We start from the raw sequence: 13824 nt of genomic DNA on the forward strand, positions 1-13824 counted from the left end.
AACCCCTGCTCGGCGGGAAGCCCTTTGCTCTGATTGGATGAAGCAGCTCTAGCCCCATCTTCTGAGTGCTCACAACTTTGTGCTTGGTGGGGAAGGGATGGAGCCGTACATGGACGACTTCAGCAGTGAGGCAAGTGCAGACGCTCCAGCGGTTGTGGCAGAAGGAATCTATAGCAGCACCCAGTCTCATGAAGCAATCAGGAAGGCTTCTTGGTGTCAGAGACTTTTGGCGGTTGAGTCGGAGTGAAGCAGGTCAAAGGAAGGTGAGCCGTTCAGAGTCCACTTTGGGATGGAAAAACCCTCTGTCCTCAGTTAGGGACCAAGGTGATGGCTAAGTCGCCCGCAGCATCACTTCCTGTAGGAAGGACGGCAGCTGCCGCCAGCCTGGGCAGCTGCGTCCAGAAGAGCATTCCAGAAGCTGTGGGGAATGCATTTGTTCTGTGCAATTAACACCATTGAAGCGCAAACTCTTCAAGCTATGTACTCCTCGTGGTCTCAGAGCAGAAAGGCACGGAGCCTAACAGAGCACCCTTCGCAACTGGTTTCTCACTGAGAGACGGTCACTGAGTGCAGGCGCCGAGTGAGAATCCTAGCTAAGGGCACTGGGGCTGGTCTGAGATCTAAGTGCATCTAACCTGTATCCCAGGGAGAGGGGAGGGAGGGCTGCAGAGAAGCAGCACCCCAGAGCACTGGGATGAGACACGTCTGGTGGTGTGGCCAAGCCAGTGAGTTTTGCTGGGTCCACACTGAGCTCCAGACTGTAAGGTCTTAGGAAGACACAGACAAATGAGGAAACATGTTTCCTGAGCTGAGAGAACCGAAAATCACACCGGAGACAGCCCTCCCCTGCCTCAAAGGAGTAGAACAAGTCTCACTTCCTGGCAATATTCCTTAAACACCTACTTCGGACAAAGAATAATGCCAGGCGTGTGTGGTCAGATCAGGTGTGTGTGTTACAGCCGGAACATCCCGAGGCCGTGTGCCTGTTCCTGCCTTTGTTCTGCTTTGTTCACCAACCACTTAGGCAAACCCAGGAGACAGAGAAGTCAGCTTCCAGCGTTCTGTCTCCAGCTGTAGGAACAGGACATTTTGTTTGTAACAGTCCTAAACGTTTGCCTTGAGCCTGTACTGTGAATGCTTTTATTTTATTTGTTTTTAAGATTTTATTTACTTACTTATTTTTATTGTACAGAGAAAGAGAGAGAGAGAGAGAGATCGATCCCAAGCAGGCAGACAGCCAAGCAGAGAGAAGGGGAAGCAGGCTCCCCACCGGGTAGAGAGCCTGACTCAGGGCTCGATCCCAGGGCCTTGAGATTGTGACCTGAGCTAAAGGCAGAGGCTCAACCCAATGAGCCACCCAGGTGCCCCCGGTTAATGCTTTTAAATGCTCACAGATAGTGGTGCACTTTTGATCTCACTGTTGCGGGCAATGCTTCAAGCAGTCTGGGCTGGCTAGAAGTAGGGAGCCATGAGGTAATGATCCAGATGTGTCAGCACTAAAATCTGAGTTCAGATGAAGAGAGAGAAAAATGCCAAGTCTGATTTGAACACTCCAGATAACGGCCCAGTGCACCTGTCTGATTCTACATCACCTTCCCTTTCTCTTGGCAAGGGACGGTTACTGATTCTGTCTCTTTCTCAGGACTTGTGCAGTGGCTGCCCTCCTGGCCCCCCGGGCCTCCCTGGTCTGCCTGGCTTTAAAGGGGACAAAGGTCTCCCAGGAAAGCCAGGGAGAGAAGGCACAGAAGGGAAAAAGGTAAGGAGAAAAGGGGACAGCTCGTCTTATCACCGCGATGAGATACGTCGTCTTCAAGATCCCTGTGCTGCCTCTCGGTAGAAATGGGAGGAGGCAGAGGCTTGGGGGACCTCTGGGGGACTGGGCACCACATTAATCGTGAGCTGTGCCTGTGAACACACAGCCACACTCGGCAGCACTGTAAGGACCTATTTTACTGTCCCTGCTCCCCTCCCCCAGGGGAATTAAAAAACAAGTCCCAGAAACCAGCTCCAGGTGTGAAGGCCAAGAAAAACAAGGCTGTACCCACCTTGAGTCTAGCCCTGACATAAGTACAGCCATCTTGGCAAAGCAAAAGCTGGCACCTTGCACTGTAAGAGTGGATTAGCATCAGAATGGCCATGGAGGACATGGGGAGATAGAGAGGAGAAGGGAGTTGGGGAGAACTGGAAGGGGAGGTGAACCACGAGAGACTATGGACTCTGAAAAACAATCTGAGGGTTTTGAAGGGGCGGGGGTGGGAGGTTGGGGTACCAGGTGGTGGGTATTAGAGAGGGCACGGATTACATGGAGCACTGGGTGTGGTGCAAAAATAATGAATACTGTTACACTGAAAAAAATAAAAAATAATAAAAAATTTTTAAAAAGAATGGCCATCCTGAAGGCCGGGAAGCCATTTTACTGAGTGTTCCTAACCAGCCCACAGGCACACGTAACTTGAGATAAGAGAAGGTAGCTAAAACCTAAGAAACAACTTAATCATATACCACCAGGGTGGTTAGGGACCAGATGTTAAAGAAAACAAACAGTTCACTTGCAGAGATCACAATCCTGCAAGACAGGAGATTCCCTTGGTTTGCAAATATCCTGGTGATTTACAACAGAAAGGCTATCTCTTCAGTGGCCCAATTTCCAGAGACAAAGGGCTCAGTTCCTCAAGGCCTGAGGTCGCCCTCCCCACCATAAAAGTGAGGGAGGCTGAGGCAGAGGGAAATGTAAATAAAGTTAAATTTCTTCTAAACCTAAATCTCACTTAACCACCAGGATGGCGCCAGGGTGATGCTGGGGTGGCAAAAGGTTAAACAAAGTTAAACTGTCAAAGTGGGGCGCAAGATATGTATGTAGCCATGGAGAAGTGCCTTGAAAATGCTATATAAACCCTTGGCTTTGAGTGCCCGGGGTCCTTGTTGAAACCTGCTGCGCCGGGCGGATACTTGGACCCCAGCGAGTTGGAAATAAACCTCACTGTGTGACTTGCATTATCGAGAGTGTTCTCTGTCTAATTGAGGGGTGGTCGACTCCGTACCCTAACAGCACCACATGCCCGCAGATGTGCTGGAGGGAGCAAGAGGGGACAGGGACATTTCAATGAGAAATGAGCAAATAGGGGTGTGAGGGCTGTGGCTTGCTGAGGACTCTGGCTAGGAGCTCAAGACACTCATTCTTGTTTTTCTTCTGCTCCTGCTCCAGGGAGACAGTGGGCCCAGGGGCCTCCCAGGGCCTCCAGGAGTAGCCGGACCACAGGTCAGTGAGCCCTCATTCACCCCGTGTGCCTCCATTCTGCTCATCTCACTGGTTGATCTACGTCAGAGGAAGAGGAGTGTCCGGTGTGGAGGAAGGATGCTTTGAAAATCATGATACCCACATTCAGGAGCTAACCATGACCTTGAATGTCTCTGTGACCTTGTGAACGGTCACTTGCTGAGCCTCAGTTGTTCATCTACAAATGCCTTGGTGGCTGAACGATGAAATGGGCTTAGGGGTCCGGACTAGGTGGCAAGCACTGGTTAAGGCGGGAGCTTTGGGGTCAGGCGGCTCTGGATTGGAATCCCAGCCCTGAGTGGCTTCCAGAGCTGTGTGGCTTGAGGCAGAATCTTTGACCTCTCTGGGCCTCAATCTTACCACCCATGAAGGATAAGAATAAAAGTGAGAGTCACAGATTTGTTGGAAATGAACAATATAATATATGAAAGGAGCTAGTTGTTCAATAAACAATGTTCCTAGGAACGGGCTCTGCCAGGGTGGGCGAGCATTACTGCTGCTCACAGGAGAAACAAGGCTCCCATCTACCGTGGGCAGGGGCAGCTCTGTGCTTTCACCAGGCCAGGAAGACCCGCCTGGGAAGAAGGAGCTGTGATCACAGCCTCAGAACAGAGGAGGGGTGGCTCTGGCTGCCGAGACAGGTGTCTGGGCTGTGGTGTTTGGGCTCCTGGTGGTGATGGTAGGTACTGCTAAGCAGAATGGACTGTATGAATGCTGACATGGAGGCAGGAGGGGAGGAGAGCTGACCCCCCACCCTCTCTTCCCTTCCCTCCACATTAGCGCCCCAGATGCTGTCCCTGATGGCCTTGGGGCCTCTGTGCTGCCCTTAGCTAGGAAGGCTGCCCTGCCCCAACATTCAGGGGCAGGTGTGTCACTGTGTCCCTCCCTGTGGCCTTAACAACTGCATGGGAGATGCCCCTACCAGGCCTGGCACATGGCAGACCCTTGGGCAACCTTAGCCTCCACTGCTCTGTCAGCCCGTGAGGTCCCAGCCAGCGGCAGGGCCGGGACTGGGGTGAGGATCCGGACATAACATGTAAGGGGAGTCCAACACCTCAGTAACCAAAATAAATAAGACTTTAATGTTGTATTTAAAGAAGTTTAAATTAGTGCAGTTGAACCCCCAGAAACAAAACGTCACAATTTTAAATAAAGATGGGACCTAGCCCTGTACTTGAACTGCTCATCTTCCTTAGTCCCCCCAATCCCAGCACCATCAGAGCCCCATTTTCTTATAGTTTTATATTTTGTTCCTCTTGGATCATTTGGCATTAATTTTTGTTTTTTAAATATGGCATTGAACTATTATTTATTTTGGATACTGATGTTTCCAGAATCCTTTACCTGTTTACGTGCAGGTAAGTACTCACTTGACTTACCCTAGGGTCAGCCCTGGAAAATGGGGTTGGAGCTCTTACTAGTGCATTAGGAAGCAAACAGAGATTCTGTGGCGTAAGAGCAGAGCACTCACTGGAGCCGTTGGGTATCAGGATGGGAAACATCCAGACTTCCCAGCCTGCCTGGCCGGCTGAGACATCTAGTGTTTATGGCCCATAGACTCTGTGAAGTCTTATAGGGTGTTGACATACCCAGGGCTCCTATTTCAGAAACTGTAGATGTCAGGTCTCAATGCAGATGGAACAAGAGATTTTCCCCATCAGTGTTGGGTTAAGAGACACCCGTAAAGCTTAGCATTGCCTCTGCTATTTACCGTGCTTTACCCTCCCTTTCTGGGGTCATCAGCTGGGGTAAGCGGATTCTGTGGGCAGCCAGTTTCAGCGGATCCTTAAGCAACCTTTGCTGTCAATTTGTGGGGGCTGGGCTTTGCCTCTGCTGAGGAATGGCTTTTATTCAGAGAAACAAAAGCAAATCAATTAAACAGATAAGGAGTTCCCTCCACTAAGTAGGGATTGTTTTCTTTATCAACCCAATCCCACTTGAAGTGCTGGTGTCTTGAGGCAATGGCTCTGCCTTTGTTCCTTTATAATTTGCTTCCAGGGAGGGTTTGTTCTTTTGCATATTCAGAGAGAGCCAAAGAAAGCTTCCATCCAGAAAACAGCAGGGAAATTACTGCAGTAGCTGATAGACAGGGTTCTAGCTGTCTCCATTTGGGAGTCCACGGGTGACCTTGAGAAGTTGGCAGGACTTGGGGTCCACCTTACATCATGAGCCCCTAGGCAGTTACAGTGGGCTGTTTACCCAGTGTTCTAAGGGCCAAGGGCCAGGTTACGGGCTTTCCAGTATCATCTGTTGTAATGGTCAGCATGATTCTAGGAGCTACGGGTGTTATCCCACTTTACAGATAAGGAAGCTAAGGCTTAGCAAGGTTAAAAGCCAATACTGCCAAACTCTTGGGTGATACACCAGAGGGGACCCCTGCTGGCCCAACTGTAGTATGCTGTAGTATGCTGTAGTATGCCACCCCAGTGAGTATGCTGTCAAAACTCCTAGTAATAGGAGAACCCGCATCAGCACCACGGACAGCTCCCAGGAGGGTGGAGGCTTCCCTGGACCACCACCTCCTGTTGCAGATTGAATCCCAGAGGAGTTAAAAGTCTGAGCACTCACAGGCTGGCCTTCCAATCCAAGCCCCTTACTATGTTCTTTATTCATCCCACACCACTCGCCATAAAACAGACGGGAGGACTGTTTCATTTTCTGTTGAACCTCGCTTATCAAACAAGATCTCAGCTAGACCTGCGGACTTGAAGATGAATTTGTGCACTGAAAATGCTACTAGTGGCCGAGCATTTAGGATTATTGTTCTCTCGCTTTCCTAGCTAGAGGCCCCGGGTGCTCACTGGTGCCCTGCCTCTCCAAGGGCCTTTGTTGTCTTGTTTGGTCTCGACTGTGATCCTGCATCGGGGAGATCAGCTTTCCCAAAATGGATCCTGCAGATTTGCAGCTGCTCTGACTGGTGTCTAGGTCTGGGGAGGTTAATGCCACGATCGATTACAGCTTCACTGTGGAGCTCTCAAACTGCCCGAAAACCACTGACTTTCAGGGAGGGGGTGTGGAGGTAGTGGCTGCTGTGATGATTATGATCCACGCGGAGGAGGGAGGAGGAACGAGATGATAATCAGACTGAAGACCCTGGGAACATGCTTTTCTGCAGAGTCCTCTCCCAGTAGGAAATGATTATTCTCTCCTCCACGAAGAGCATTTGGGTTTCTTTTCCTTCATGTGCCCACCAGTCAGCTAATGGGATCTATAAGGACTGCAGTGACTAGATGACCAGAAGCTCCCACTTGGAGTTTCTGGACAATTCTGGGGGCAATGGATAAGACCTCCTTTGCTACTCTTAGAACTCTAGAAGAGGCTCTAGAATCCGTTGCTGCCCAGAAGGTACCCCAGTGCCGTATGGTTTATGCTCTCTTCAAGAGAATAGGTCTTTTTCACCCAGAGCTGCCTCAATCCTGAAAGATTTTCACCAAGCACCCCTTTCAAAGTTCCCTTATGAGTCAGGAGGTGTAGAGGTAGGTCAGATATGGGCCATGCCTTCCAGGGCCTGATGTTGTGTTGGAGAAGAAAGACCTGCAAACCGGTGATTTGTACAAAAGTCAGACTGGGGCTAGGGGTGATTGCAATGGGAGGGCACAGGCTGGGTTCTGGAGGTCAGTGAGTGTTTCCCCATCTGGCTCTGCCACTTAGTAGCCAAGTGCATTTCACTTACTAATTATAGCACTTGGGCTGTTTATTTGACTTCTCTGAACCTTGGGTCCCTCACCTGTAAAAGAAGAGCCATATGGTCTACCTCACAAAGGATGTGAGGATTGAACAAGGAAACATTTTCAGAGCGCCAGGTGTGGAACCAGCTGGGTACATCTACCTGCAAGTGTTTCTCGTAATTGTTTCTCTGAATGAAGAGCATTTGTAGCAAATGGTCGGGAGAAGAGTAAATGGCTTTAAGGAAAATAATGCCATGGGGCAAGGAGTCACCTGTGAAAGTCACGGGGTAGTTGTAGGGTATTAGTTGCATTGGAAGGTGAGGCGAGGATTTGTCAGCCATCCTTGGGGAATGGCTTTCCAGGCAGTGAAACAGCACACAAAAATTCGGGGACAGGACTTAACTCTGCCAGCAGCAGAGACTTGTTAACTGGGGTTTAGGCCCTGCCCTCCACGGTTTGTACCTTTCTGGTGGATTCACAGAAACCAGCATCCTTCCCCCCGGTACGAACACAGCCTCTAAGTAATTGTTACATTGTACGCTTTGCACATGATGGTATTAAGAAAACACAATTAAACACTGAAGAAAATCTTCTCCCGACCCAGGAGAACCTCTCCAGGAAGGTGGAGGAGAAGGAAGACAGCCCCTGTTACTGAGTCAGAGTGTGACGTGCATCACAGGCCGTCTGCTGGGAGACTGCAGGCTGAAATCTTACGGTCTTCTGTAGCCAGGCAGCTACACCTGCTGCAAACAAGTCCTCGAGATAAACAGGAACTGGTCCTCCAGTCAGAGGACTTGACAGCACCATCGTCAGGCATGCTGATCCCAAGTGGACCTGGGCGTTAGGGGATCACCTGTGTTAGTTCATTAGCTTTATCAAAAGGAAAATGAACTCACATCTTTATGACAGGAAATAGTTCTGCAATTTGGAGCAAAGAGCCTGCTTTTCCCTTAGGCTCCCTTTCTCCCCAGAGACAGGAGATGGGGGTCGCTCTCTTCCTCTGATGATTGATTACATTTCAAAGGGATGGATGCCAGGTCCTTGAGAGACTTTTCTGAGTCCTGGATCTGGCAGGACTTAGTTAGCTTTTAGAAAGATTTACATACATTTCGAAGAAGCAGAGAACCAACAGTGATAAGTTTTCTAAAGTAAATGCTCTAAGAAAAAATGTTTGGGGAGAGAATCTCTTCCCTTCTTTTCATGGGAAAGAGATTTAAGCCCTGACAAACATTCTGAATGAATACCATCTAGGAGACCAGAGCTAGTGAAGTGATGAACTAGTACTCTCCCCCAAATATAAACTCTGGGCAGGCAAGGATGTTGTTTTGTTGCTTAGAAAGCTTTCCAGAGCAGCTCATTAGACTTCTAGGCTATAAAGGCTATGCTCTTGACATTATGAAACCAGTGGGACAAGGCATCATGACTAGGAAAACAACCAGAAATGTAACTTGCAGGAAGAGGCAGTTTGAATACGTATATATCTGGATTAGAGTCCAAATCCTGATTTTTTATTAGCAGTGTGACCTGGGGTAAGTGACTTCACCTCTCTGGTCTTCAGATTTTTTTAACCCTACACTCTGGTCAGAACCTCCACCTCATAGAGGAGTCTTACGGGCTAAATTAAATAACACAGGCATGTTAAATATTTTTTTGTGTCAGGTCAGTATATAAACAAAAGAATACACAGATTGGGATCTCATGTGGAAAGTCCCGGCAATGTGCCCAGAGGAGCAGAGGCTTGGTAAATGTCAGCCCTCACTTCGGGAAGGAAGTGAGTCAGGGTTGGGGGTGGCTGTGTTTGCTTTGATCCTTCCCTGACACAGAGAAGGAGACAGGACAACTGTGGAGATCCTTGAGCTCCTGACATTTTCACTGCTGGGAGTTGAAGGTGGAAGCCACCCTAAGCCCAGACTGAGGACTGGGATTTGAAAAGAAGCCATTTACTTTTAAGGCACTTGTCCTAAATGTCAGAGAAGCAGTATGCTGCTACACTATGTCACTTCTTTTCATTGAGATTATAATACAGCCTGCAGGCAGTGTGCTGGCTTTATAGATTGAAACACAGTAGAACTAATTACATGTAAAAATGTTGGAACAAATGCTCTTCCCCTCTGAACCTTTTGCTTTCCTCTGCACACTGGCCTTTGGCATTTCACAGGCATTAGTTCGCCTGAGGCCCCCAGCACAGCTCATGGAGGTGGTCAGGGAAGGTTACAGGTGGTCACAGTGCCCAGTTAACTGCTGACGTGGCACAGCAGTGTGGATGGGGAGAGGGCTTGACCCCATGTTTCAGGGGCTGAATTGTGGGGCTCTGCCCCTGGATTGACTCTCCTAGATTGAACTGCCCCTGGCGTCCTTCATTTACGGGTTGAAAAAACCCAGAGCAAAGAGGGGACATGATTTGCTCAAGGATGCAGAAACAAGAGGTGACAGGCCTGGAGCAAGAGCCAAGACTGACTTACTGTGAAAGACTTATTTGACTGCATAATGCATTCTTTTAAAGGAACTGACATGTTTTGTGTTTAATAACGTTTTGCTGAAATACATTTGTTGCCTCAGTAAATGCAGAGCCAAAATAGGTGACAGTTTAGAGAGATTGGAATCTTTGAATGTTACTTTCAAGGTTAGTCTGTGAAAAATATTTTTGATAGGTTTCCTATCATGAGTGTCTTAACCACAATAATGACAGCAGTGATGATGGTGATGTGACGGTGATCATGGTGACCATGTTGACAGAGAAGATGGTGGTGATGGTGATGGTGGTGATGGTGAGGATGATGATGGCGATCACAGTGAGAGAGTTGATGGAGATGATGGTGATGATGGTGATGATGGTGATGATAGAGATGATAGAGGTGATGGAGATGATGGTGATGATGATGATGGCGATCACGGTGATAGAGTTGATGGTGATGATGGTGATGATGATGGTAATGATGATGGTGATGATGATGGAGATCATGGTGATGGTGATGGTGATGGTGATCATGGTGCTAGAGATGATCCTGATGATGATGGTGATGATGATAATGGCGATCACGTGATAGAGTTGATGGTGATGATGGTGATGATGATGGAGATCATGGTGATGGTGATGATGATGGTGATCAGTGATAGAGTTGATGGTGATGATGATGGTGATGATGCTGGAGACCATGTTGATGATGATGGTGATGGTGATGACTGTTGATGATGGTGCTGATCATGGTGATCATGGTGAGAGAGATGATGGTGAGGATGATGATGAAGTTGATAATGGTGATGATAGTGATAAAGTGACAGATGATGATAATGACTAAAATGATGAGAAGAGTGATAGCTAACAATGAACTCAGTACTGACTTATGCACTTTGAAGATTTTAGGTTATTTTAATGCTCGCAACAATCCCATGACAAAGGTTCTGTTTTTATTATTCTCATTTTAAAAGGAGTTAGAAGTGAAGCAGGTTGCCCAATGACAGGGTTAGCGATGACAAAGCCAGGGTTCAAATACAAAATAATTCACAAAAAATAATTATAACTAATGTTTATTGAGCTCTTGCTATGTTCTGTGCTTCGTGTTGTGTCTGATTTTATTTCTTCCAACACTTCACAGAGTAATCAATCATTATTTTCTCTACTTTATAGATAAACAAGAAATCTTACAACTCACAGTTTAAGTGACCCACTCAGGGTCACACAGCTAGAAAGGGAGGGAATAAGCACACATACATACAGATGGAGTGAGTCTTCTTCCTCAGCCTTCTGGGCAGTGCTGTCCTGTCCACTGTGTTACCTTCTTCTTCCCACCTCACACCAGACACTGTGATGATTTGGCTCCTTTCCTCCCCCACCCAAATATCCCCGTTTCCTCCTGACTGCCCCTCCTCTCTTCGTCCTGGGCCTTTCAGCCCACCCTTGACTGCAGTGAGGAATCCCTTCTGAAACGGAGAGCAGTCAAACTTCCTAGTGCCTGCAGCTCAATCCAGGTTCAAGGAGAAAACATGCAGGGCTCTCAGTGAGGGAGGCATTGTCTGCCTCCCCAGTTCCATATTCTACTGACACCCATCAGCACCCCATGACCCAGTTAAGCCAGTCCATCAGCAGTTCTTCAACCAGACTCCCTTGTTTCTCTCTGTGGATGCCATGCCTGGCCTGTGGCTCAGACTGGATGAGAGTTTGATAAAAGAAGAGTAAATGGATGAAGAAATGAGTCCAGAGCTAGATGAATGCATACAGACCTTTTTTTTCTTTTGCAATGTAGTTCTACCAACATTTCTAATAAGTTTCTTTCTTTTTTCTTCCAAGGGAAGTAAAGGGGAGCGTGGTGCCGATGGAGAAACTGGACAGAAAGGTGACCAGGTAAGAACTTACTTTGTAAAGAACCTGAAGAGACATCACTTTTTCTCCCAGATGAATTTCATTCTGCCATTTCTGACCTCACCTCTTGGATCTCCTTTGTTTGAAGTAGGAATTTTTTTAAACCACATTTTCATGGTTTCCATCTTGATTCCTGTGGTTCATTGCCACCTTCCCCTTCCCCAGTTATCTGAGCAGCCTGCCTTTTCTGATTTCCTTTTGTTTTGTTTTGTTTTGTTGGAATCTTACCCTCAGAGGTCTAGTTCCCTGAAATGGCGATCGTCCATTACACAATGCTCCCTTCTTTCCTCCCACCCTCCCATCACTCTTCAAGTACCTGTCACATAACTCGTGGTACTGGCAGAAATGTTACACAGATGTCCCTTCTGCGCTCAGTGCCCAGCCAGCCCTGTTGGACCACTTCTCCAAATGCATTGCAAGGTAGCGTCCATGACAACATACTCCTCTTTCCGGTGGATTCGAAACCAGCATCCCTGTCATCTTTTATACAGCATTACCAGCTGATTCTGCAGTCCAGCTCCCTAGCCTCCAGCAGCCTTTCTGCCAGTTCAAGTGGCTCCTGCTTGGCTGCTGTCACTCTTCCCTTTCCTCCCTCCCACCTGCCCTCCACCCATCACTCCTCTCTGCATCTTCCCATCGGTGCTCCTTGCAACCAGCTAAATGGCAGGCACGGCACCAGGCTCTGAGCTGTAGAGGGAGTAATAGGCAAATCCTGACCTCATGGAGGTTTCTGTTCCATGACGGTGAAGCAAGCACTCCTGAGGGGATGTGTTCAGAGCGATGCTCAAGGTCTGAACAACATGCTCAGCTAAAGTTCCATCTGTGTTTGGAAAAACAAAATATACTTGGATTATTCTTACAACAGCAAATTTTCAAGACCAGTACACTCGATCCTGAGTGTTACAGCTTGCGTTTCCCAGTAGCAGCAGATAGAGGTGAAGGGCAGGGAGATCTTCCATGGTTGTGTGTCTGCTTTTGTAAAACACTGTCGTTCGAAAACAAAATGGTGTATGCAGTGCTCTACCTTGTTTAGCTCCTGCCATAGCACACATAGACTCTGCTCTGCATGGAGGCATGAATCTCTTTCTTAAAGTAATGCAACTCCGCTACAGCAGAGATGTCATGATTCGGTAACCCCAGAGTTCCTGTTGTGACTGTATGTTGTGTGTGCATATGCTTTTATTTGCTCTCACATTTTTATTACAGGATGTTTTCAGGCTACACAAAAATTAGAAAGCATAATAAAAAGACCCCCCCCACCTCCATACCTATCACCCAGCCACAGGATCCTGTAGCCACTATGGCCACATCTGTTTTCATCTGTGCCCTCAGTGACTTCCCCACATCGTTTTCCTTCACTTTATGTAGAAGCAAATCCACTCTCAGGAGAGATTCATTTTTGTAAATATTGTTGGATACTTGGAAACACCAGTAATACACACACACACACACACACACACACATATATATATACATATACATATATATGTACACATACATATATAGAAAGTCTTTTTCGTTGCCATTGCCTTTATCTAAAATCATTACTGGAGTTAGAAGTCAGATTCTGGATTGTTGTCTGAAATTTACTAGCCACCAAAATGAAAAGCTTCTTATAGGTCACTTTGAAGAATTGCCTCTTGTGTTTTCCTAGGGTCATCCTGGAGTTCCCGGTTTCATGGGGCCCCCTGGGAGCCCTGGGCCACGGGTAAGTAATGATTTTGAATCCCCTCCTCTCTTGGTTTTGATGCTGGAACAGGTTCCCATGCTCATTGGACCTGCCTCGTTAAGGACTGGCTGATACCTGAAAGGTGTCCAGGGACTGAACAGAAGGTGCAGGTCTCAGAGGGACAGTGGGTCAAGGATGGGGACTTGACCCCATGGAACCCAATGGAGTCAAGGATGGAGTGACTTGAATAGGTGGCGCTCCTAGACAGTGCAGTTAAAATGCTGTTGGGACCAGGGGAGCTTGGCAGAGGTGGGCAGGCTTAATATATTATTAATTTCTATTTATCACAGGTGATGAGAAACCTGAGAAAAGTGTAAGATTAGGATCATAAGTGAGAAATGGAGAAGCAGGTTCCTATCTTGCATAGGATCCTGTCCCATGGCAAGAGGCTCTGGGCATCACAGAGTGTCTTTATAAACACAGACTTTCCTGGATTCACTGTAATTAATAACAATAACAATAATAATAACAAAGTTAATATTATTCATTGTTACCATCTTCAGCTGCTCATTCATCATCACTCGAAGGCATTGTCATCAGTATAACCACAGATTTGGTGAATTATCTTCCCATTTATCCCCACGGGTCCCCGAGCAAATGGTCTTCCTTTCCTTGGTAGTGACTGACGCTGACCGATGCTCTTTTAACAATTTCATCTCCCTTTGGCCTGAACTGCCCGCAGATTAGTCTTGAAGTTGTTGCTTACGTAGCCACCTAAGGTAGCCATGGTAACGGGCAGCGCAAATGAGCATCCTCACCTAGCCTAGCCAGGACCAGCCGCCTGCAACTT

General features: G+C 47.6%; 1 protein-coding gene across 1 annotated transcript in view; it reads left to right on the forward strand.

Annotated features, from left to right (window-relative positions):
• Nucleotides 1-13824, forward strand: part of COL22A1 (collagen type XXII alpha 1 chain) — a 219148-nt gene that overhangs the window by 165852 nt on the left and 39472 nt on the right. The window contains exons 44-47 of the mRNA XM_044247081.1: nt 1643-1756; nt 3206-3259; nt 11234-11287; nt 12960-13013. Of these exons, the coding sequence (XP_044103016.1) occupies nt 1643-1756; nt 3206-3259; nt 11234-11287; nt 12960-13013 (276 nt within the window). The remainder of the gene's footprint in view (nt 1-1642; nt 1757-3205; nt 3260-11233; nt 11288-12959; nt 13014-13824) is intronic.

This window comes from Neovison vison, chromosome 4, assembly GCF_020171115.1.
Source record: "Neovison vison isolate M4711 chromosome 4, ASM_NN_V1, whole genome shotgun sequence".
Taxonomy (NCBI): Eukaryota; Metazoa; Chordata; class Mammalia; order Carnivora; family Mustelidae; genus Neogale; species Neogale vison.